The sequence below is a fragment of the Penicillium roqueforti genome (genome assembly GCF_015533775.1).
Source record: "Penicillium roqueforti strain LCP96 04111 chromosome Unknown scaffold_06, whole genome shotgun sequence".
NCBI lineage: Eukaryota > Fungi > Ascomycota > Eurotiomycetes > Eurotiales > Aspergillaceae > Penicillium > Penicillium roqueforti.
The window spans coordinates 732234-756975 of record NW_024067570.1 but is presented as its reverse complement, the minus strand read 5'-3'; the positions used below and the strand labels follow the sequence as shown (position 1 = coordinate 756975).

At 50.1% G+C, this 24742-nt stretch overlaps 5 protein-coding genes across 5 annotated transcripts; 4 read left to right on the top strand and 1 right to left on the bottom strand.

The window, feature by feature from the left end:
* Window positions 1-1775: 1775 nt before the first annotated feature.
* Window positions 1776-2981, top strand: LCP9604111_3782 (carbon-nitrogen hydrolase family protein; the record flags this gene model as incomplete). Its single annotated transcript, XM_039071408.1, has 3 exons — window positions 1776-2252; window positions 2341-2656; window positions 2722-2981. The coding sequence occupies 3 exons, from the start codon at window positions 1776-1778 to the stop codon at window positions 2979-2981; spliced, it is 1053 nt and encodes a 350-aa protein (XP_038930445.1).
* A 684-nt stretch (window positions 2982-3665) lies between these two features.
* Window positions 3666-4613, top strand: LCP9604111_3781 (putative alpha-1,6-mannosyltransferase subunit; the record flags this gene model as incomplete). Its single annotated transcript, XM_039071407.1, has 3 exons — window positions 3666-3792; window positions 3866-4299; window positions 4383-4613. The coding sequence occupies 3 exons, from the start codon at window positions 3666-3668 to the stop codon at window positions 4611-4613; spliced, it is 792 nt and encodes a 263-aa protein (XP_038930444.1).
* Window positions 4614-5057: 444 nt separating this feature from the next.
* Window positions 5058-6181, bottom strand: LCP9604111_3780 (trans-2-enoyl-CoA reductase (NADPH) TSC13; the record flags this gene model as incomplete). The annotated part of the gene is made up of 3 exons (XM_039071406.1): window positions 5058-5740; window positions 5847-6062; window positions 6142-6181. 3 exons carry the CDS (start codon window positions 6179-6181, stop codon window positions 5058-5060), a joined length of 939 nt encoding a protein of 312 aa, XP_038930443.1.
* Window positions 6182-7658: 1477 nt separating this feature from the next.
* On the top strand, window positions 7659-11227 carry LCP9604111_3779 (peroxidase/cytochrome P450 family protein; the record flags this gene model as incomplete). The annotated part of the gene is made up of 7 exons (XM_039071404.1): window positions 7659-7904; window positions 7957-8054; window positions 8119-8167; window positions 8217-8409; window positions 8472-10650; window positions 10705-10831; window positions 10901-11227. 7 exons carry the CDS (start codon window positions 7659-7661, stop codon window positions 11225-11227), a joined length of 3219 nt encoding a protein of 1072 aa, XP_038930442.1.
* Window positions 11228-12046: 819 nt separating this feature from the next.
* On the top strand, window positions 12047-24347 carry tom1 (E3 ubiquitin-protein ligase TOM1; the record flags this gene model as incomplete). Its single annotated transcript, XM_039071403.1, has 5 exons — window positions 12047-12094; window positions 12157-19810; window positions 19883-19966; window positions 20021-24193; window positions 24253-24347. 5 exons carry the CDS (start codon window positions 12047-12049, stop codon window positions 24345-24347), a joined length of 12054 nt encoding a protein of 4017 aa, XP_038930441.1.
* Between the last annotated feature and the right edge of the window lie 395 nt (window positions 24348-24742).

Sequence of the window (24742 nt, the reverse complement as noted above, 5' to 3'; positions counted from 1 at the left end):
GGAAAATAATCGAGGGTTACCAGCACATACCCCAGGTCATAATTGTGCTGTTTGTCGGTCTTTTTGGAAAGTCCTTGCCATAGCAATCTATATTGTACAGGCTGAGACTGGCTGGTGAGGATCGTGAAGTTATAAGCCATGCCAACCCATCGATCGCTCGTGTAGCGTTTTGGGGCAACATCGCTCAATAGCCGTAATTGAGACCTCTAGGAGTCCAGTTCACCCAACATATGTTCTCGCCATGTCGTTGAGGAGATTTATTTGAAATTTGTAAGCGTGCAAAGCTTGGGGAAGATCGATATGTGTATTCGTCTAGCTAGTTCCATAGAGAAGGTACCCCAAGGCCATATGACCGTCGAGACGACGGTAACATCTGCCGTGCCAGGAAGGATTTGATTGATTGTCAGCAATGATTAGATTTCAAAGCCAAGTATGCAATTTCACCATTGCCAATCGCGTTCCTGGTACCAATCCGTGTTACGAGGTCGGACCAGTCCGTACAAGACGTAGTTAAAATCGGACCAGTTCTCGTTGCTATCGATAGAGAGACCCATTCAAAAGCCCGAAATATGCCTAGAGATATAGAATAAGTAAATTCACTTTTAGCCTATTAGATACCACGCGGATAAAGAATATCACGTGCATCTTTCCGGTCGACTTATCATAGATAAGCTTGCTTTCGTGAGGGGAAATTGGCTGAATACCGCATGATACAAGCTCTCTTATGGATATGTTAGCTTTATAAGTTCAATGAAGATAGAGAATGAACTTACTGGTAGACTCGACGGAATTCTTTACGCATAGCGTCGCGGACTTCAGGCGTCTGCCTCCAGATATACAGCTTAGATAGCGGTACCCCTGGAACTTTCTCCCAGATAATATAGGTAATGAAGCCTGAGGGAATAATGTCGTCTGATTCTTACTATGCTTCTTGGTAGCTAAGAAGCTTAAAAATAACCTCACAGCCCTTCTATATGAGTTCCTTCAGTATATCTCACTCATTCGTAGTTTGTGTTATAGTCTGCTTTACTTAAATACTTGACTTCGAGATCTGGGTCCCAGTAATAGGGATCTGCTGGTAGATTCGCACAAATGCTGGCCTCTGAGCTGGGTTATCTTTACGGTAGCAAAGAAATTTAGCGGCAACATATAGATACCTAAAGCCTTTTTCGATGTCATGCTGGTCTCCGGGATAAGAAATTTCATTCAGCTTCGCGGTGATTACCCATGTCACAGACGGCAGCAGAAGGTTTGTTTCTGTCTTAGCGTCAGTGGTGATCTCGGTGCCTACAAGGTCACCCATCAAATCAGTTTCAGCGGTATCCATGTTGGACCTGTAGATTTCCTTGATAGGGGCATAGGCTAGGGGTAAAATGGTTGAGGAGAGAAAAGAGGAGAGACTCGAGAGGTATGGTCCTGGATGGATGCAGGGAGTAACTGTAGCCTTGGAGGTGTAATCTATGAGTAATCTATTTGGTAAACGGTGACGGGTCTTTCCGCCGACAGGAAAACTAAATAAAACACATATTAGAAACTATTCTAATCATTCAAGCCAGACATTATTGAGATAACCAAGTTGTTGCATCATCTTACCGTTTACTAGAATCAAAAGCGGTATATAAAGTAGGGCTGGCAGAACTACCCGCAAGCGGTAAGAGAAATACAAGCGCAGAAGAGGAACCAGAGATGCTGAGAGGGGTAATAATTATTTATTTCGAGTCCTTTTGACCTTCGCTTTTGTAATATTTTACCTCGGCAAGGAAGACAACACTATAATGCCTCAGAAAATTACCGTGGCTGTGGCACAAGCCCGCACTCTGTCTACTCTCGAGTTGACCCTCGCTTCTCTCAAGGAAACCACCCAGCATGCAGCTTCAAAGGGCGTCCATCTTATACTCTTCCCAGAAGCCTACCTAGGCGGATATCCTCGCACTTGTGACTTTGGAACTGCTGTTGGCGCGCGTGCTCCCTACGGGCGGGATCAATTTCTTGAGTACTTCCGTGCTGCCGTTGACCTGGGCGATACGCCTGCTGGAGCGGGAGATGACTGGGTGGAGCGTAAGCTACCCGTGGCCCAAGGTCGAGACCACCGTGGTGATGGAACAAGAGAGTTCCTCGAGCGGCTATCCCGCGAGACGGGCGTCTTTATTGCAACTGGGTTGATTGAAAAGGCCGGGGGGAGCTTGTACTGCTCTGCGCTGTATGTCGATCCTTTGAGGGGTGTTCTGGGGAAAAGACGAAAGGTCATGCCGGTAAGTACATGCAAATCAATTTTTGCTGTCATTTATAGTCAAATTGGAAGATATAGACTAATGCTGACTTGAAATTGCCGGAAAAAAGACTGGCTCGGAACGTCTCGTGTGGGCGCAGGGGTCTCCTTCTACATTAAAAGCTATCACCACAGAGCTGAATGGAGTCAAGCTTACTATTGCCGCCGCTATCTGCTGGGAAAACTTCATGCCTTTGCTTCGTCAAAGTCTTTATTCGCAAAATGTGAACATCTACCTCGCACCCACAGCTGACAGCCGTGACACCTGGCTGCCTCTCATGCGCACTATTGGTGGCGAAGGCCGCACTTTTGTGCTTTCTTGCAACCAGTGCGTCCGCTACAGTGAATTACCGTCCTGGATCACCGAGCAGGGTAAAAATACAGAAGGTACGTGGTATATGATCACCCTCAGTTTGCTTACTTAGGTGTTCAAATGACTCATTTTCTCTTAGAAGATCCAGACCGCTATATCTCGCGTGGTGGCTCCTGCATCGTCGGACCCTTCGGCGAAGTCGTGGCTGAACCTATCTGGCAAGTCTCCACTGACGATGCAGCTGATATCTCTAGCATCGAAAATGCGCTTGTGATTTCTGACATAGACTTGGAGGATTGTGAACGAGGCCGACTTGACATGGATGTTGCGGGAAGCTATTCAAGAGATGCATTCCGGTTAACGGTTGACGGGTTGGACCTGAACCCTCCTCCGTTCTAGGAATCAAGTACAAAAGAAATACAGTTGGGCAACTCTCATAAGAATGAGAAATCTTGGAACGCCTAACTATGCCAATACTTGGACAGAAAATGTGGCGAAATAGTGTGGCACAAGGTGTGTATTCAGATGTGTATGTACATACTAGGGCCGATCTATAAAATATATTATTTTGCCTCGCTTCACTCAGCAAAATCAACAATATTTCTTTCGCAGGTCTTGTCCGATGCAAAAGGACTGTACATCAAACCAATCAACAAATAATCTATATGTTATCTCTGATCATTTTCGATCCTAAATAGGAATTTCCGCTGGATGCGGTTCGCTAATGGAAGTTGGAATGCGGCCAGCAGAGGTGGGCCGGATTCAGACGCCAATCCCTCGGGATCTTCGTACCCGCGTCGATCATCAAGTTCCCTTCTTCAATACTCGATCTTTGACCTTGCCATCTTTCCTATTATGACTTGATTTCAACACAAACACTGTCCCTTGTATAAACTCAGGGATAAGCACACGCCCTCAATGCAGTTCGCGTTACCTCCACGGCGGAGCCCGCATCGTCTACCTCTCCCCCGTTCCTCTCGAATGTCATCCCATCGCAGGAAACAGTTAAAATCGGTCGCCGTCCTCGCAATCGCAATATTATCCCTTCTCTATCTCATCCATTACCTCCACTCCCCAACCTCCATGTCCGTGGTGGCTTCGGCGGGTACTTCTGGAGTGGTAATCGTCACACTGCTAGACCGTCAACGGTGCAGCGAGAGCTATCTCAAAAAGATCATTGCAAACAGGGAGGACTACGCCAAGCGTCATGGTAATAAACCCCTATACAAAGCAGTGTGGAGGAGCTTCGCAATGAACTTGATCTAACTTTCATGCGGGAACAGGCTACACCAACTTCTTCGCGAAAGTCTCAGATTATGACGAAGCCGTTGGCGATGCTCCCATGAGCTGGGCCGTTGTACCAGCCATCCGTCATGCCATGGCTTCGCATCCTCACTCGGCATATTTCTTCCATCTCGCGGCTAATGCTTTGATCATGAACCCTACCAAATCCCTCGAGTCTCATATTCTAGGGCAGGGCCATCTGGAAAGCTTGATGTTGAAGGATGTACCCATTGTGCCGCCAGATAGTATCATTAAGACCTTCGTGCACCAGAAGGAACAGGATGTGGATCTTATCATCACCCAGGACAGCGAAGATTTAAACCCGGGAAGCTTCATTTTGAAGAACGGGGAGTTTGCGCGTTTCTTCCTGGACGTCTGGTTTGACCCGCTTTACCGCAACTTCAACTTTGCTAGGGCGGAAGCCCATGGACTGGTAAGAGAAATTTTTTACTCTATTACTCTATCTTTATATAGATAGCGCTTCGAGAGCCTTGATTCTGACCGACACTTTGCTAGGATCACATTTTGCAGTGGCACCCAACTGTTCTTGCTCGAACCGCCTTGGTTCCTCAGCGCATTCTAAGCTCCTATAGCAAAGACTCGCCGGGTGCTGCTTTGGACGGCACCTACAAGGATGGTGACCTCGTGATCCAATTCCATGGGTGCGGTGATGCAGAGGCCCGAGACTGTGCCCGCGAACTAGAGCCGCACTACAGGCTTTGGGAGAAGAAGAAACAGAGAGATTAACGTTCTTGAAGTGACTTACATTTTGGGGTCCACAGTTTCTATGTGGGGAAATGGCGTTTTGCTTGGGATCTTTCTTCTGTTCAGGGTGGTTTACCTAGTTATAATGTTCTAGGGTTGATCAGCGTTTGGTCGTGGAGACCTCAACATATGGCGTATTTTTGCTTTCATTGGCATGCATAGCTGCAAAAGGGACACGATAATTGTTTTCTATGTCCAATACCAAATAATACATCATCTCATGATATCAGTAATTAGTGCATACCGTTTATCATGACAACTAGGGTTGATCGATAAGCTGCTCGAGACTTCTTTCAAGCCATCAACAAAGACAATCTAATGCCTTGCTATAATTTTCTTCCCTTTTCCCACTCAATCACTCAGCCCATGGCCATAGCATATGGGATCACCAAATACCAGCCTGGACTTGAACATTCGGCCAACTTCTTAAGCAAGGCCGGGGAAGATGACAGAGCGCTTCTTCTTATACTTGTCACCAAACTCCTTGCGGTAGCGATACTCCTTCTTCCAAGCCCAGCTCCACATCTGCAACCCACCCACAGCAACGAAGATCAGCACACTCCAGTTCAACTGGCTGACAAGGAAAATACCCAACCAAGCCAGAATCTCAAAGAAGTAGTTGGGACAGGTAACGACACTGAAGCCGAACCCAGACGGAATGCCTCGCTCAGTGGTACCGGGCCGGCGGAGATTACGCAGGATGTAGTGCGCATTCAGATTCGCCAGCTCACCGAAGACAAACAGGGCCAGTCCGGCGTACACAAGAGCCTGATTGGGGGTACTGCTGGCGGCGGTCGCGTCCGGACGGAACACCCAGTAGGCGATGTTGAAACCGGCCAGAACCCAGTAGTGGGCGCTGTTCTTGACGATGTTGCGGGCGGGCATGGTGGCACTGCTGAAACGGTGCACAAAGATTGTCTCGAACTCGCGCTTCAGGAAGTGCACGCTCAGCAGTGCGCAGACTAGGAGCTGGAGGTTTGAGGGCGAGGGGAGGGGCTTGTCGAAGGTGAAGTACAGGAGGGGTCGGAGTGGGAAGAGGAAGAGCGCGGGGATCAGGAGTGGGCCGAGGTACTCGATGATGAAAACGGTGCGCCAGGCAATTTGGGGTCCTGTTTGATTTAAGAACTATATGTTAGCTTCTATGTGCGTGGGGAAGAGTGCGCTGGTCCTAGGGCTGAATTCGCATTGTCCATGATATGGGGTATAGACACGCACCGAGATCCTTGACGTAGATCACGCTTGAGTTTAGCAGGCCGGTGTCCTCAATGGTGATGTTGTTCGAGTTCGGGACCACGCTGTGGTCGCTACCCTTGGTGATTCTCATCCGGTGAATTGAGCAACCGGATGCTGCGGAGAGCGCAACGTGCAATTCTTCACTAGAGGCATCGAGAGAGATATCGATTTCCTTGGGGAGCTTGCGGATGGGCTTGCCTGATTTTAGATTAGCGATGCTTTTAAGCTACTCTCTCTGTGACCGAGAGCTTCGAGTAAAAGAGTAATGTATGCATACCCCTTGGCTGAACAACGAGTGTGATTTTATCAGCCGCCATGATGATAACTTAGCTCAAGCAGATACAATGCTTGAAGACGGGGCTTATTTGAGACCACCAAGATAACTTGAAATCGCGACTTGGCTAAAAAACGTGCTTGTCCCAACAATCTACAAGTTGGGCCTCGGTTGACGTCACGTGTTGACACCTGAGGCCACATATCCAACGTCGCAATATTTTGCAATAGTTGGGTGTCTTTCCCAGAATGGCCTCCCACGGTAGGTTGCCTTGGCAGCTTACTGAAAACAGGGGTTCGTATGGAATACTACGATCTTTGCATCTTGGCGAACTAGCTCGTGGCTATGCCAGTTGCTCCAGATGTTTTTTGTCTCATTTCGCCTTGGAGATTCGACTGGCCTATCCGCCAATGGCACACTGTCCAATGCAGTATTCCCTCAAGGCCAGCTTGAATGTCATCATTTACTGGGGCAGCAAAGGCTATATATTTCCTCCGTATCTGAAGTCATCTGGCCTGTCAGCTGAAACAAGGGTATCCCCGGAAGCTAACGAGGCCGAATATGCACTGTAGCGGGGCATGGTGGTTCCAAGGCAGTGCTGGATTTTGTGGGAGCTGAGAAAAAAACAAGCTATTGTAATATCAAATAGCAACGTCAAATCAGAATCGAATGATATCGCCCCATCTACCCCATAGGTTTCAGCTCCATCTTGCACGGTTACTTTGACCGAACAGCATCGTCAGCATCGCCAATCATTGCCCAACCAAGAACCAAGACAGACCCTAGAAGTTCATTATTAGGGTTTTTTACATGCCATTCTTATTAGATTGTCATTTTCCCTCTATGAAAACATAATTTTTGCATAGCCTGAGCGCATCGCAGATCTTCGGACCCATTTAGCCGCTGTTACTGCCCCAATCACAGTGTGTAGTTCGATCCACACTACGAATTGAACCATTGAATGTGCTAATATAGCTCGTGTCTATCTTTATCTAGGCAGTCGTAATCCGGGTCATCCGCCATAATTGGCTAGGCAAATACACCAAGACCTGGTTGACAGGGCATACCCCGTATAGCATGGCGAATCAGAGATATTCGATTGCTCATAACAACCAGTGGGGCGTTCCTCTTCACACACAAGGTCCACCTTACGCTAAGAACGATCACGAATGAGGGCGCTGCTGAACTTTGAGAATGTGATGTACATTCAGCCGTACGGATGGCTCTCTCGGCTTACTCCGTGATTACCACGGGAGGCTTATAATAATACACTCCCATTTCCACCGAAATGATCGCATGATTCACTTTGTCTTTTCCTAATTACCTGTGATAGTTGTGTTGCTCTTTTGCTTCCCTATATACATATACCGGTAAGCGACTACTACATTATTGTCTTTATTGTTCGACTTTCAACTATACGGCCTCGGCTCAAGGTCAACCTATGACCTCGAAGTTGACAGATTAATCACAGTTCGCACTCGGATTTCTTCTGTATCTGTATTATACCATCTCAATTCACCATGTCTGAGGAAGAGTCCAGCAGCAAGATTGCTCAGGTTGAGCAAGTTGTGTCTGCAGCCTTGCGGCCCTTGCCCACTCAAACTGGCGATGGCAGCTATGTACAAGAGCCAACCGTGACAGGCCTTGCTAAGGACCTACTCCACTTTGACCTGAAAGATGCCAAAACTTTAGCGGAGGTTGCCAAAACTGCCGTGACTGGCGAGGCTGTGAATGACAGAGATTATATCATGGAGCGCGTGATTCAGGTTTGTATTTTCGCGAGGAATTGGCTATGTTCCCACTCTAACTCTTCTACAGCTTGCTGCTGGCTTGCCTTCGACATCTCGGAATGGCAAGGAACTGACCAATACCTTCCTCACCCAATTGTGGGGTGATCTACAGCACCCGCCTGTCTCGTGAGTCATGCAATGGCGATGTTGGTCTGTGTGGGAAATGTCCAGCGACTAACTAGTGATGCAGCTATCTTGGACGCGAGGCGGCATACCGGAAAGCTGATGGATCTGGAAATGTAGGAATTGTTCCCTTACAGATCGAGTATGTCTGCTAAACAGCCCTAGAACACATTTTGGCCTCAGATTGGTGCTGCTAGCACCCCATATGCACGGTCCGTTCGACCCAAGACCATGCAGCCTGCTGCTCTTCCGGAGCCAGAGGCTCTTTTCGATAGTCTCTTGTCCCGGAAGGATTTCAAGGAACACCCGAACAAGATTTCTAGCGTGTTGTTCTATCTTGCCTCTATTATCATCCACGGTATGTTATTTCTGTTGGTTGAGATCTTTGCTATACGAATCACCGAGGCTAACAGTTTTCAGACTTGTTCCAGACGGATCCTCGGGACCAAACAAAGTCATTGACATCCTCGTACTTGGACTTGTCTCCGCTTTATGGCAACAACCAGAAAGAACAGGATACAGTCAGAACATTCAAGGATGGAAAGTTGAAACCCGACTGCTTTTCCACTAAGCGGGTTTTGGGATTCCCTCCCGGCGTGGGCGTACTTCTCATCATGTTCAACCGTTTCCACAACTCCGTTGTCACGCAGTTGGCAGCTATAAATGAAGGTGGCCGTTTCACGAAACCGGATGAGTCAAATTCCCAAGCTTATGCCACCTGGGATAACGACCTGTTCCAAACTGCCAGACTGGTTACTTGTGGTCTTTATGTTAACATCATTCTGAAAGACTATGTCCGAACCATTCTCAACGTAAACCGAACTGACAGTGTGTGGAGTTTGGATCCCCGTGCAGAGATACGGGATGGCTTGCTTGGCGAGGCACCTGCTCAGGCTACCGGAAACCAGGTATCTGCCGAGTTCAATCTTGTTTATCGCTGGCATTCTTGTGTCTCAGCCCGGGACGAAAAATGGTCAGAGGATCTGTATAAAGAATTATTTGATGGGCAGGATCCGAAGGAGATTAGCATGCAGCAATTCACAGGGGGTCTTCGCCAATGGGAATCAAAACTCCCGGCAGATCCCCAAGAACGTCCTTTCGGCAAATTGCAACGCCAACCAGATGGAACTTTTGATGATAATGATTTGGTCAAGATTCTCCAGGAGAGTATTGAGGACCCTGCCGGGGCTTTTGGTGCTTTGAATGTGCCGGATGTTTTCAGGAACATTGAGGTTCTCGGCATCAAGCAGGCACGTTCTTGGAATCTGGCTACCTTGAACGAATTCCGTCAGTACTTTGGTTTGGCTTCTTATCAAACCTTTGAAGAGATCAACTCAGACCCATTCGTCGCGAACCAGCTTAAGCATTTCTATGACCACCCCGACCTTGTCGAGCTGTACCCTGGTCTCATTGTCGAAGAGGCTAAACAGGCCATGACCCCGGGTAGCGGTCTATGCACTAACTTCACGACCTCCAGGGCCATTCTATCAGATGCGGTTGCTTTGGTTCGTGGCGATCGCTTCTATACTGTCGATTTCACACCGAAACATCTCACAAACTGGGCATTCAATGAGATCAACAATGACGTCTCTGTTGATGGCGGCCAGGTCTTCTACAAACTGATCCTGAAGGCCTTTCCCAATCATTTCCGTGGTGACTCGGTTTACGCACACTTCCCGATGGTTGTGCCTGATGAGAACAAGAAGATTCTGACTAGCCTTGGTAAGGCTAAAATCTATAACTTTGACCGACCATTTTACACGGCTCCGCCCCGTTTCATCAATTCCCACTCTGCTTGCACAAGAATCTTGAAAGACCAAGAAGGATTCAAGGTAGTGTGGGGTGATAAGATCCAATTCTTGATGGAGAATAGCGGCCGTCCTTATGGCCGAGACTTTGCCTTAGCGGGTGATCTCCCTGCCAATGAAGCTTCTCGAAAGATGCTTGGTGCTGCTCTGCATCGTGAAAAGTGGGAATCAGAAGTAAAGGCCTTCTACGAGGACATTACTCTGAAACTCCTCGAGCGAAACTCATTCAAGGTTGCTGGCGTCAATCAGGTCGACATCGTTCGCGATGTTGCCGTTCTCGCCCAAGTTCACTTCTGTGCCAATGTCTTCTCCCTGTCTCTCAAGACAGAGTCAAACCCAAGAGGCGTGTTCAGTGAACAGGAGTTGTATCAGATCCTGGCCGTTATCTTCGCTTCTATTTTCTACGATGTTGACGTGTCCAAGTCTTTCCAACTTTGCCAGACTGCTCGTAATGTTGCACAGCAGCTGGGCGAACTGACGCTAGCCAACGTTGAACTCGTTGCTAAGACTGGATTCATTTCCAGTCTGGTCAGCCGTCTACACCGCCATGATATTTTGAGCGATTATGGCGTCCACATGATCCAACGCTTACTCGACAGCAAATTGCCCGTTAAGGATGTTGTGTGGTCGCACATTCTTCCCACGGCCGGTGCATTGGTTGCCAATCAAGGCCAGCTTTTCTCCCAATGCATTGACTATTACCTCTCCGAAGAAGCGGCTGAGCATCTGGTTGAAATCCAGCGCTTGTCTAGAGAGGACACTCCTGAGGCTGACGAGCTTCTTGTGCGATAGTAAGTTTCTTCATATCCCATTACAATTTAAGAGGCCATACTAACTGTCTACAGCTTCATGGAAGGAGCGAGACTCCGATGCTCGGTAGCATTGCCACGATTTGTCACTAAGCCAACGGTGGTCGAAGATAACGGCGAGAAGGTCACTTTGAAAGCTGGCCAGGAGATCATTTGTAACTTGGTAAGTTCTTGTGTCCTTTTTTTATCTCTCTATTGGCATTCAGATGCTAACAGACTGTACGAAATATAGGTTGTTGCAGGCCGTGATCCTGTTGCGTTCCCCGATCCCGACAAGGTCCGTCTGGACCGTGATATGAGCCTGTACGCCCACTTTGGCTTCGGTCCTCATGAATGCCTCGGTGTTAAAATGTGTCCTCTTGCACTTTCCACTATGCTCAAGGTACTTGGACGACTGGATAATGTCCGTCGCGCCCCTGGACTCCAAGGCCATCTGAAGAGGCTTGACGGACTAGGAGGAATCGCCATGTATATGGATGCCGAGCACAGTAGCTTCTCTCCGTTCCCAATGACAATGAAAATTCAATGGGACGGAGACCTGCCTGCCAGGAAGGAGTAGGTGCATATTTGAGAACTTCAAAGCATGTGAATTTTGTTTGAGAGATCTCTATAATATTTGCGGCTGGTTTTTTGTATAGCATGCATGCGTTTTCTTAGGGATGTGGTTCACCGCATATCAATAAGTTTCTAGCAGGCTTTTACTCTGAACTCCCACATCTTTTCAAAAATAGTTGAGAGATTGTGGTCAAGCATATTTCATTGGAGCTCTCTGTATGTAAGATTAAATCCAATAATTCCAGGGTTGCATCATATTTGTGCCGACAAACTGGAAGTAAAGACAGGCAGTCGATGCCTGAGGCCTAGCGGGGGGAAATGCAGAGAGCCGCTCCGCCCTTCTGCCTTTTGCCGGCAAGACCAGCTTCTCTTCACATTGCGTCCTTCTCTTCTCTTCTATCAACCATCCGCCCTCCTTCATCTTTTCCCTTTGACATATCCATCTTAATAGCTCCACGTCAAACCTTGAGGGATAACGACCTGCACCCGTTTTCCCTTATTTGACCGACTTGCGATATCTCATCTCTCAGCTATCGATTTGAGCTTTCTCACCCAAGTACCTTCACGATTGAATGGTAAATTCGATCTAGCATCGCTTAGAATTGCCTTTTATTCACAGTGAAACATTACTCAGGTCCCCATCACGTTGAGTCGATTCGATTTTCGTTGAGGCAACAAAAAAGCATCAAAAACGTCATAAGGCATCTTCGCGCTCTCTCCGCGACACCGGTCTTTACGACCTTTTCACCCAACCCTCTCTAGGAGACAACCCTCCTGGAATCTCTCAACTCCCTCATGTTTGACTGGTCAATCGGTCGTTACCATGGGGAGAATTAAGAAGGTCGCCAGCCAAAAGCATGAGGCTACAATCGTAAGTTACTCTCCGACAGCCTGATGTGCAACCCAACTAAAATTTTTTTCCTTCCATCACAGTCACCATTTTTGCAAGAATTCATAGCGCATGCCACAAGTATTCCCGTTCCAGAGCTCCCGTCGCTTCTCAACACATTCCCTAAGCTATGGCCGTTCCCGCGCGGTGATCTCTACCATTGGATCAATGTCTTGGACCGATTCGACGAGATTCTGGCCTCAGCTGTGGACAAATACCTCCTGAATACTGGCCCTCAGACCCAACTGTTTGCCCGAAGTGTTTTGGAGGAATCATATTCGGCCGATGAGAGCAAGAAGCCAGCAGAGGGTGTTGATGCTAAACTAAATGCCCTGGGATACGGCCCTGAAGGAGATAGAGAGCTTGTGGAAGCAGTTCTTGATTTTTCTCGCCTTTTGCTCGAGAAATGTGGGAACCGAAGCCTGTACAGCAGCAGCGATCGCCTAGGTGACCTGTTGAACACCACCTCACTTTCTCTCCTACAATCTACATTGCGGCTGTCTCTTTGCTTAGCTCAACGATACCACTCTCGCCAGCGTGGCACCCATCAACAGTCCGTATTGCAGTCCCACTATGCGCTTGATCTCGAAAAGTTGCAGAAAATCGCGGCTCCTTTCCCGCGTCCAGCCATCGCCAGTAAAACACCGTTTGGCACGTCTTCCCCCGTTTTAACCAAGGGAAAGGAAATCACAGCCAAGACGAAAGTCAACGCCAATGAACTGGTTTCCCTCGTGCGTGATGACGATGGCTGGGAGGAATGGGGAGATGTTCGAGTCCTGTACTATCCCTCAGGCTCTGAACAGGCCAGAACTACGTCCGAATTTGGCCAAACAGAGCACGGCTCACACGTTCCAGCTACGCCAACTCCATTGCGACGTAGCGCACACCCCACTCCTCATTCCAACCAGGCCTCGAATGGAGATGAATCACCAGCTGTTATCGGTGGGAAGGCAGAAGAGGCTACACGAGCGGGTAAAGTCCTAGAGCTTCCCTATTCAAAAGTTTCAACTGCAAAGGTGGAAGATCTTCTTGCGGCGAACTTGCCTCATCTGCCCCTTGAATCAAAATATGAGCTGCTTCACAAGCTCCGAGTCGCCAAGGCGTTGACAACGTCGCGTGCTACGCGCGAACAGATTCTTTCCATCAAGGCACTGGCAGTGACAAATCTGGCCCATGTTCAGCCGGAGAGTACCTTCCAAGCAAAGGTCCTTCAATCTGATATGGAACAACCGAAGCGTCTTCAGCTTACTTACCAGCTCGCTGAAGTGGTTCATCTCGGTGCCAGTGGTGACCTCGCGGTCTCTCGGTCTGTCCAAACTTTGGCGATCCAGGCGTTGGATGCTTTGGCCAAGCACAAGGTTCGTGCTATCGACGTCTGTGCAGCTTTGAGCGTCAATGTCAACCACGGAATTCTCATGTTCTTGACCCGTAAAATGGTCAATGAACTAGGCCCCGAAAACAACGACCCGGATGATGCTTACTACGATGAGTGGCGAGATGCGTTGCTTGCACTCCTACGCACTCTCCCAAGCTCGAGCACACGTACTCCGGAGACCCTGGTTGCAGCAGGTCTGATTCCCATGTTTGTTGACATCTTGAATCTGCGGACTGAAAAATCCCGCCGAGTCTATTCCCGTATCATGGAGTTCCTTGACACATTTGTGCACGCGGTCCGTGATGCACTGGGTACATTGACAACAGCGAAGGGTTTTGACGCCATGTCTGATTTGATTGATCACGAGACCAAGACCGCGTTTGAGAAGGTCAATCGAGGGGATGGATTTCCTGCTAAATACAAAAACCCTTCGGTTGACTATCAAATTCCTTACTTTCAGCAGCAGACTCTGCGCTGGATGTTCCGTTTCGTCAACCACATCATGCAGCACAATGGCGGAGGCTTCGATCGTGTTCTGCGCAACTTGATCGATTCGCCTCAGCTGTTGACTTCTCTTCGCCTTGTGTTCGAGAATGCTCGTGTGTTCGGTTCACATGTTTGGAGCAACGCCGTCAACATTCTCAGCAGCTTCATTCACAACGAGCCTACTAGTTATGCTGTCATCGCCGAGGCTGGCCTCAGCAAGAGCCTTCTTGCTGCGGTCATGGGTCGTGAACTTCACGTTCTGGAGAAGCCGCCGGCCGTGGAGCCTGAAGACCGGGAGACTGAGGCCGACACCGAGGCCGAACCCTCCGCCACTCAACCGCCCAGCGCCGAAGCCGCTATTCAGTCCGAGGGAAAGCAAAAGGATCGCGAGTATGCCATCGTCAGACCCCAGAACACCCCTCTCGCACCTGGCATAATGCCCGCGGCTGATGCTCTTGCTTGTATCCCTGGCGCATTTGGAGCTATCTGCTTGAACTCCTCCGGTTTGGACCTCTTCCAGTCCTCCGATGCACTAGAAAGTTTCTTCGAGATCTTCGAGAACCCCGAGCATATCAAGTGCCTTAAGGATGACCCAGAACTGGTTCGTTCGTTAGGCACGACCTTTGATGAGCTTGTCCGACACCACCCAGCATTGAAAACCTCTATCATGTCTGCCGTTCTTGTAATGGCTGCTCGTATCAACGTTCTGGGGCGAGTCAAGGCATGGGAGCTAGGTATGGGCACAAAAATGTGGACCCAAGATGCCGACGGCAAAACAACTCTTTCAGGAGATGTCTTTTCATTGTTCCGAGAGATCGGCACAGCCGTTGATGCACCCATAGACGACCCTGCCTCGTTTGGTGCTCCCCAGCTCAACGCCAACACTCTGCCTAACGGCGCTAAGCTTGTCGTTGGGGATCTAGATCACGTCCTCCCTTCGCCGGGCCCCAACTTTGAGCCTAGAGATAAGGATGATCATGGTCTTTCGGCTACGGACTACCTGTTCCCAGCTTTGCGATTCCTGGGCGCTTTCTTCGAGAACCAGACGAACTGCACATCCTTCATCCTGGCCGGCGGCACAGAGTTCTTGTTAGACATTGCAACACTCCAAAGCTTGGCGTTTGATTTCCACAGCACCAACGCCAACCAAGAGATTACCGTGCTTATCCACATGCTAGCGGAAACGAAGCCTCACCTTGTGGTCCCATCTCTTGTTCGACGCGCACAGGCAGCAGTGGACAATCTTTCAGCCTTTTGGACTGCGCCCACTGGATCGGGATTCTTCACAGAATTGATCAAGCCAGCAGATTCAAAAAAACCTGCTCTCGAGCCTACGGCTGCTGCTAAATCTGGCACATTCTTCGTGAGACATTTGAATGCTGTTCTTCTCCTTACCGATGTCCTTCGCGAGGTTTTCGCATCGCCACTGTACCAAACCCGGCCTGGTCAGTCTACCTCTATCTTTGGCCAAGCCAACCTTGCGGACCACTACTGTTCCCTAGTCTCCTCATTGAGCAACCTTCTTGCTTCTTGCGTGTGGGAAGGTATTCTACTGGAGAAGAACATCCCCGAGAAGTGGCTGAAAGCGACACAGGCCTCTGCTGAGAAGCATGGCTCTGGAAAGTCAAAGGCTGCTCCGGTTACTGGGAACCCCCAGGAGCCTTCAGCAACGCCTGGCGCCGAACCTCAACGTGAGGGCACTAGTGCATCAGAGACTGCTCCAGCTCAGTTGGGCCAGGGTCCGAAAGAAGATGACACCGAAGTTGATGAACAGTGTCCTGCTTTCAAGAATGCGCGTACGCTTCGCTACCTTCTAAGCGCTCTGCCAACCTCGATTACGGGATTCTTGCACAACCTCGGACTCGGGATTATCGGCAAGAGACGCACAGATCCGCTGCAGAAACAGAAGGCGAATGCATTTTTGGTCTCAGACGCCATTGCTGAAGGTGTTCTTCGCCAACTGCAGTTCGACCCGGCCAATTCCAGCAACAGCCCCAAGCATCGTTTCGCATATCTCATTGTCATCCTTTCACACTTCTCGCACCTTCTTTATGAAGTCTCCTCAGATCGTCCCAGTCCGAACTACTTGACTTCAGTTCTCGTCTCGTTCAATAAAAACAACGGCCTCAAAGTATTGAAAGACATCTGTGACGTCTTCTTGAGTGATATCAAGTCCCTTCCATCTGCGGAGTCTATTCCCGACCAAGACAAGGAGCTTGCTGACCGGCTTGCATCCGGATATGGTGGAATTAAAATCATTCTTGGATTATTCGCAGACCTCACTGCTGGGAAATTCATCGTGGACTCTAGCCAGACACAAGCCTTGACTTCTCACCCTGACCGGGACCGCGACCGTCCCGACTACTTCCAGCCAGGTCAACTCTTGGTGGATCTTCGCATGGAGATCTTGCCCATGGCCAGAGACATGTGGAACTCGGACTTTGCGACCCAGTCATCGAGTCCAATTGTCCGATTGTTGATTGATATCATGCGGTTCTCCTTGGATGGTGAATACGAGGCTGGCGCGGCTCGTAAAGCAGATACCCCGCCCGTCTTGGTAGAGGTGCCCAAGAAACCATTCGTGGTCCACACGGAACGAGCAACTGCCTTGCTTGAGAAAGGGTACACGGATGTTGATCTCAATAAAGAAGCCCTTTATCGTTGCAACAATCTTTTAACGGCGGCTGAAGAATACTGCAAGGCCCAGCAGTGGCTACGAGCCCCTCCCAGAGTACCCCCGAGTCCCGGCGATATCAAAACCGGACTACCCGAGTCTGCTTCTGGCATCGACCTCCTCGATGACCCTGGTCTTGGAGAGGTTCCACCTTTCAATGCTGCCAATTCGTTAGACCGCTCTGGAGCCCTCCAGTTGATTCTAGCTCAGGCGCAACGTCCTCCTTTCCCCGGAGGCGATATTGACTCCGACATGCACCGCAATTTGGCCGAAGCTCTAGACAATGTTCTCAACGACAATGATGACATGGATAGCGATGACCGAGGCGAGTCATCGAACCAGCGTCGGCCCGAGAGTCGTAATATCGGGGCAAGCTCTTCCGAATCTACCGCGCCCCCTCAGGGAGAACCGGTGAAACGTCGCCATATGGTCACAATCGAAGATCTGGATGCAGAGAGGCAAAACATTCGGTCAAACCTGATCGATCGGGCTCTGGATATTCTAAATGAACATCATGATGTCTCTTTCGAGCTGTCTGACTTGATCACCTCGGCTATCAAGAAGCACAACGAGCCTGTCAACTTCCGTCGAGACATTGGAGAGACCCTCGTTCAATCGCTAGTCTCTCTACAAATGGAGAACTTCCAGACAGCTGGCAAAAAGATTGCAGCTTATGCCCACATTCTCGCACTGACCCTTCAAGATCCTGACATGTACCTCGCCACTCTTGAAGAGCTCAAAGATTGCTTCTCGACTTTCCTTGGATTTATCAAGCTCCCAACACCCGAAAAGGCCGACCAAGAAACCTTCCCTTGGGTTGGACACGTCCTTCTCATTCTCGAGAAGCTTCTGTCTGATGATTGCCAGCCTCCCCAGATTGCCTGGAAACTGCCAAGTCTTGATGATCCCAACCCCAGCGGCGATGAACCAGCCCGTCTTGAAGATCCACTTGTCTCCCTCGATGAGAAGACCCAGCTATTTGAAGCTCTTGTCGAGATCCTACCCCGAGTGGGCAAGGATGATACACTCGCGCTCTCCATGTGCCGTGTTCTTGTCATTCTCACCCGCGAGCGCAGCATTGCCGCTCGCTTTGGTGAGAAGCGAAACCTTCAGCGTTTGTTCGTGATGGTTAAACAACTTTCTAGCGCTACAAACGATAAACTCCAAAGTGCCTTCATGCTGATTCTTCGTCACATCGTCGAAGACGAAGCTACTATCCGGCAGATCATGAGGAGCGAAATTGTGGCCAACTTTGAGTCCAAGACTACCCGTCAGATGGACACGAACGGCTATGTACGACATATGTATCACCTCGTGCTGAGAGCTCCTGATATCTTTGTGGAGGTTACAAATGAAAAGCTACGGTTGCTCCGATATGACAACCATCAACGTCCACAGGTTCTTGGATTGAAGGCCGACAAGGATCGGCAGCAAAAGCGAGGAAGAGCCAGTGTCTTTATTGAAGAGCCGAAGCCAGAATCATCTTCAGCGGGTGAAGCATCTGCCCCTGAAGGCACGGACAAGGGCAAGGCCCAAACCAAGGGTGCCGAACTCAAGGCCCCAATTGTGGAGAACCCGGATGGTGTTATTCATTACCTGCTTTCGGAGCTTCTGTCCTACAAGGATGTGGACGACAAAGAAACCAGTCTTGAATTCTCGGAGCAGGCAGCTGACCAATCCGATACTCAAACTGATGTTGAGATGGCTGTGGACGAGCCAACACCTTCGATTTCGAGCACTGCCGCAGCACAAACATCTCGCGGTTCCAAGAAGGCAGAAAAGCCCCAATTCAAGGCAGATGACCATCCGATTTACATCTACCGCTGCTTGCTCCTTCAGTGCTTGACGGAACTTCTTTCCTCTTACAACCGGACTAAAGTCGAGTTCATCAACTTTTCCCGCAAGGCTGATCCTCTAGCCACTACACCCTCCAAACCGCGCTCTGGCGTCCTCAACTATTTGCTGAACGTGCTTGTTCCCCTTGGTACCATGGATCATGATGAGTCTTTGGTGTTCAAAAAGCGCAGTATCACCTCCACATGGACCATGCAAGTGCTTGTTGCGCTTTGCACCAAGACCGGTGAATTTGGTGGTGTTGGTAAACGTCGTACCGACCCTAAGTATGAGGAGGATGAGCCTGAGCTTGCTTTTGTCCGCCGCTTTGTGCTAGAGCATGCTCTCCGGTCCTACAAGGATGCTATGGCCTCTACTGAACCCCTAGATGTCAAGTATTCCAAGCTCATGTCTCTTGCTGACCTCTTCGATAAAATGCTCAGCGGCTACTCCTTCACCAACGATGCGGGCTTCCCAACTTCAACCAGGCAGCTCGCGAAGACCATGTTCGAAAAGAATTTTATCCCCGCGCTCACTTCTTCCGTCGCCGATGTCGACTTGAATTTCCCGTCCTCTAGACGTGTCATTAAGTATATTCTTCGTCCGTTGAATAAACTTACCCAGACTGCCGTACTTCTCAGCGAGACCTCGGACATCACTATCCAAGGTGATAACGAGGATGATGAGATCTCATCGGCAACTTCCGTTTCTGACATGGAAGATGAACGCGAAGAAACACCTGACCTCTTCCGCCACTCCACTCTCGGCATGCTAGAGCCTCGTCATGACGAGGAAGAGAGCAGCACCGAAGAATCGGAGGGTGAGGACGATGAGATGTACGATGATGAATATGACGAAGAAATGGACTACGACGAGGATGTCGCTGAAGATGATGGTGAAGTCGTTAGCGACGAAGACGACGATGGCATGGGTCCAATTGAAGGTCTTTCCGGAGATGCAGTCGAAGTCATCCTTGACGAAGATGATGACGAGGACGAGGACGAAGATGATGAAGACCACGACCATTCGGACATGCATGATGACATGTATGATGGAGAAATCGGTGGTGACAGAGACAACGAAAGCCTCGAAGATGGCGCAGAGGACGAATGGGAAAGTGAAGAAATGACCGAAGACGAAGAAGAGGTCGAGATGATGAACCAGTTTGAAGATGAAATGGCCGACATCAGACAATCCACTAGACACCAAGGTGAAGATCAACATCTTGGTGACCTATTCCGTGCCCTCAATGGTTCCGGTGTTGATGATATCCATGGAGATGCTCTAGGTGGTGATATTCACGAAGAAATCGATGACCTCGATGAAGATGGTTTGTCCCTCCTTAGACTGCTGAGGCAACAAATGCCGGCGCAACCACCAGCCTTGCTGACATCCGGTCCAGTTGAAGACGAAGACGAAATGGATGAACTTGACGAGGACATGGATGATTTCGATGAGGACCAAGGATCTTATGAGGATATGGAAGGTGAGTCCAACTCTCTCGATGATTTTCTCACAGCATTGCTGACTCTCCCAGAAGACGATGATCTTCTTGAGCCGTGGGGATGGGAAGGCGATGAACCTCCAATGGCCCGAGGACATGCGCAATCCCGCTTCCGCGCAGCCCCACCACCGGCCTGGGCTACCGTCACTGAAATCATGCCGGGTCGCCCATCCGGTCTCGTTCCCATTCAGCCTTACCACCGTGTCCACCGAACCCAAATCCCGACTCACGGCAACGACGATGGCACTAATCCTCTTCTCGTCCGGACTGACCGCCCAGATCCTACTGTTCCACCTCGGGTTGCTGCTGATGCTTTCGCCGATTGGGGCCAGTCTATGGACCCTGCAGGTGGCCGGGTTGTTGCCATGGATAGCCCCATCAGCTTCATGAATGCCATTATGCAAGCCATTGGCGGGCAGGCAGCGCCAGGTTTCGGCGTTGTCACTCGCCCTGATGGTATTCACGTCCATGTCGACCGACGGGCGGTCTTGCCTGGTCGTATCCAGGATATGCTCGGGATTCCCCGAGGAGCAGGCCCTCCAACTCGCACTCGCGGCGACGACCCTCACACTGCCGTCAAGTTTGGTCTTGGTACCACCAGAAACCGCTGGCAAGAAGAGGCCCACATTATCTTCAACAGCCAGTATATTGAGCGGACCCAGCGCGTCGTCAACTCCATTCTGAGGCTCTTGGTTCCCCCTGCCATCGAGGAGGAGAAGCAGCGCCAGAAGCTCGCGGAAGAGGAACGCAAGCGTGTTCAAGCCGAAAGGGCTGAAAAGGACCGCCAAGATCGCATTGCCGCTGAAGAAAAACAGCGCGAGCTTAAGCAAAAGGAGGAGGAGGAGAACGCCCGGCTACAGGCAGAGAAAGAACAACAGGAAGCCGAGCGCCAAGCTGCAGGGGTTGATGAGCCCATGGAAGACGTCCAAGAAACCGATACGGTTGAAGACGCTGGCCCATCTACTCAACCCGAAGCCCAACCCGCTGAACCCGCTCGTCGAGTCTACACGAACATCAGGGGCCGCCAAGTTGATATCACCGGTCTCGAGATCGATTCAGAATATCTAGAGGCTCTTCCTGAGGAACTTCGGGAGGAGGTCATCATGCAACAGCTTGCTGAACATCGGTCCCAGGCTGCTGCTGCGGGTGAGGAGGATACTGAGATAAACCAAGAATTCCTTGAGGCCTTGCCTGCCGAAATCCGCGAAGAATTGCTGCAACAAGAAGCGGCCGATCGACGCCGACGGGAACGTGAGACCGCACGACGACAGGCGGCCGCTGCTGGTGGTGCTGGTGCTACTTCTAGCACTCAACCGGCGGAAGAAATGGATGCTGTTAGCTTCCTTGCCACTCTCGATCCCTCTTTGCGCCAGGCTGTTCTGGCCGATCAGCCCGAGGATGTTCTCGCAACCTTGGGCCCGGATTACTTGAATGAAGCTCGTGGTATGGGCGGTAGCGGCCGACGCATGGCCCAGTTTGGTGACATGAGTGCCATTGATCACCGCCAGCCTGCTGCAGGCCAAGAGTCGAAGAAAGAGCAGAGACGTCAAACTGTTCAAATGCTCGACAAGGCTGGCGTTGCAACCCTTCTCCGTCTAATGTTTATGCCTCTTCAGGGCAACGCTCGCCATCAATTGAATGATATTCTTCACAATGTTTGCGAGAACCGCCAGAACCGGAGTGAAGTGCTCAGCGTTCTTCTTTCGATCTTGCAGGATGGCAGCGTCGATTCCACTGCGATCGAACGCAGCTTTTCTCATCTTTCTCTGCGTGCAAAGGCACCAGGAGCACAAAAGACGCCTCAGTCTAAGCGATCCCTCGCTATCCAGACTGCCTCGAGCGTCAGCAGCGAAGTGACCCCGATTATGGTCATCCAACAATGTATCGCCGCGCTGTCTTTCCTTTCGCAGTTCAACCCACACATTGCTTGGTTCTTCCTAACGGAACATGACTCTGCCTCAGCTGGTAAACTCAAGTCATTGCGTAAGGGCAAAGGCAAAGATAACCGAGCTAACAAGTTCGCTCTGAATGCCCTGCTTTCTCTTCTTGACCGCAAGTTGATAATGGAAAGCCCTAATTGCATGGAGCAGGTGTCTAGCCTCCTGAGCAGTATCACACAGCCATTGACTGTTCTCCTTCGTCGTGAGAAGGAGCGACAGGAAGAGGACAAGGGCAAGAAGCCTGAGCGACCTCAAATCGAAGCATCTGCCGAACTTGCTGAGGCTGCCGACTCCAGTATGGACACATCCATGACGGATGCTCCGCTTCCCACTGTGGAAACTTCCGAAGTCCCTAGTGAAGAGACCGCAGAGGGTGAAGAGGCTACTTCAGCTGAAGCCAAGAAACCTGAAGATTCCAAGGAGCCCACCGGGGACGGGAAGCGCAAGAAGCGAACCATCGAGCCTCCTGTCGTTCCGGATCACAACTTCCGATTAGTTGTCCACATCCTTGCGGCTCGTGAGTGCAATGGCAAGATATTCCGCGATACACTTTCCACCATCAACAATCTTTCCGCTATTCCCGGAGCTAGAGATGTGATCGGCAATGAATTGGTTGCTCAAGCGCAGGCCCTCAGCGATACCATCCTGGGTGATTTGGAGGATCTTCTCCCTCATATCCGCCAGGCCAAGACTGGTACCGACATGCAAGGCCTTGCTCTGGCCAAGTTCTCCCCGGCTAGCTCAGACCAGGCGAAATTGTTACGTATCCTGACCGCACTTGATTATCTGTTTGACCAAGCACGAGCGGACAAGTCCAAGGATATCGAGCCTAGATCCGCTCCGAAGGAAGATGTGCTCAAGAAACTCTATGAAAGCGCCACTTTCGGCCCGCTTTGGAGCAAACTGAGCGACTGCTTGACTGTCATTCGGCAGAAAGAGAATATGCTGAACGTGGCTACTATTCTCCTCCCTCTCATTGAGGCATTGATGGTCGTTTGCAAGAACACCACGCTGAAGGACCAGCCGCTATCTCGCGGCAGCCGCGAATTGTCAGTCAACAGCACCCCAGCCGATGCTGGTCTCAGCATGGAAAACATATTCTTCAAGTTCACAGAAGAACATCGCAAGATTCTCAATGAGCTCGTCCGCCAGAACCCCCGCCTGATGAGCGGCACATTCTCTCTATTGGTCAAGAACCCCAAGGTCTTGGAATTCGATAACAAGCGCAACTACTTCACTCGTCGTGTCCACTCCCGCGGTGCCGAGCCTCGCCACCCTCATCCTCCTCTTCAGCTCTCTGTGCGCAGAGCTGAGGTTTTCCTTGACTCTTTCAAGTCATTGTACTTCAAGAGCGCGGATGAGTTGAAGTATGGCAAATTGAATGTACGATTCCATGGCGAGGAGGGTGTCGATGCTGGTGGTGTCACCAGAGAATGGTTCCAGGTTCTTGCGCGTGGCATGTTCAACCCCAACTACGCTTTGTTCATCCCTGTCGCCGCTGATCGGACCACATTCCACCCCAATCGCCTCAGTGGGGTCAACTCGGAGCATCTGATGTTCTTCAAGTTCATCGGGCGCATCATCGGTAAGGCCTTGTACGAAGGTCGTGTTCTCGACTGTCACTTCAGTAGAGCAGTCTACAAGAATATCCTCGGACGATCCGTGTCTATCAAGGATATGGAAACGCTCGACTTGGACTACTACAAATCACTTCTGTGGATGCTGGAGAACGACATTACCGATATCATCACCGAAACCTTTTCCATTGAAACCGATGACTTTGGCGAGAAGCAGGTCATCGACCTGAAGCCCGGTGGTCACGACATTCCCGTTACACAGGAGAACAAGGAAGAGTACGTTCAGCGCGTGGTCGAATATCGCCTCGTCGAGTCGGTTCGTGAACAACTGGACAACTTCCTCAAGGGTTTCCACGAAATCATTCCTCCCGAGTTGATCTCCATTTTCAACGAGCAAGAGCTGGAACTTTTGATTTCTGGTCTTCCTGAGATTGATGTGGACGAGTGGAAGAACAACACCGAGTATCACAACTACTCCGCGTCCTCTTCGCAAATCCAGTGGTTCTGGCGTGCCGTCCGCTCGTTCGACAAGGAGGAGCGTGCCAAGCTGTTGCAGTTCGTCACTGGAACCAGTAAGGTTCCTCTCAATGGCTTCAAGGAACTTGAGGGTATGAACGGTGTGAGCAAGTTCAACATCCATCGCGACTATGGCCATAAGGATCGCCTTCCCAGCTCGCATACCTGCTTCAACCGTAAGTTTTTCTCCGCATTTCTTGACTGCATTAGCGCATTTTACTAACTATTTTAACAGAGCTTGATCTTCCTGAGTATGAAAGTTACGAAGATCTCCGTCAACGCCTTTACACGGCCGTCACGGCTGGAAGTGAGTACTTCGGATTTGCCTAGACTGTTGTCCTACTCTACGGCATGGGAATGGTTTTATCAAGCCAAAGCATTGCACGGCGTTTCTCTCGGTTCTTACGAGATTTTCTTATTATGGGGACGAATGCGGAAAGTGGAGAAGTTTCTTTATGAGAAGATGAAAACTGAGGCAAGTGGTAAGGAATTCGGTTGAAGTGCAGGTCAACCGTGTTTTTTCCAGCGCCCTCTCTATGTACTTAGATTGCTGCATTTATTTCTTTTACTTCAAATCCGCCGCGCACTAATCCGTACTTTACTGGCCATTGTGAGTAGAACTTCAGGGCTTCCAGGGCTTGCTGATGTCATCAGGCGGTCAGCCCGTCACGGGACTACGTAGAAAAAAAGACATGCGGGGCCGCGGAGGAAAAACGATTTTTTGA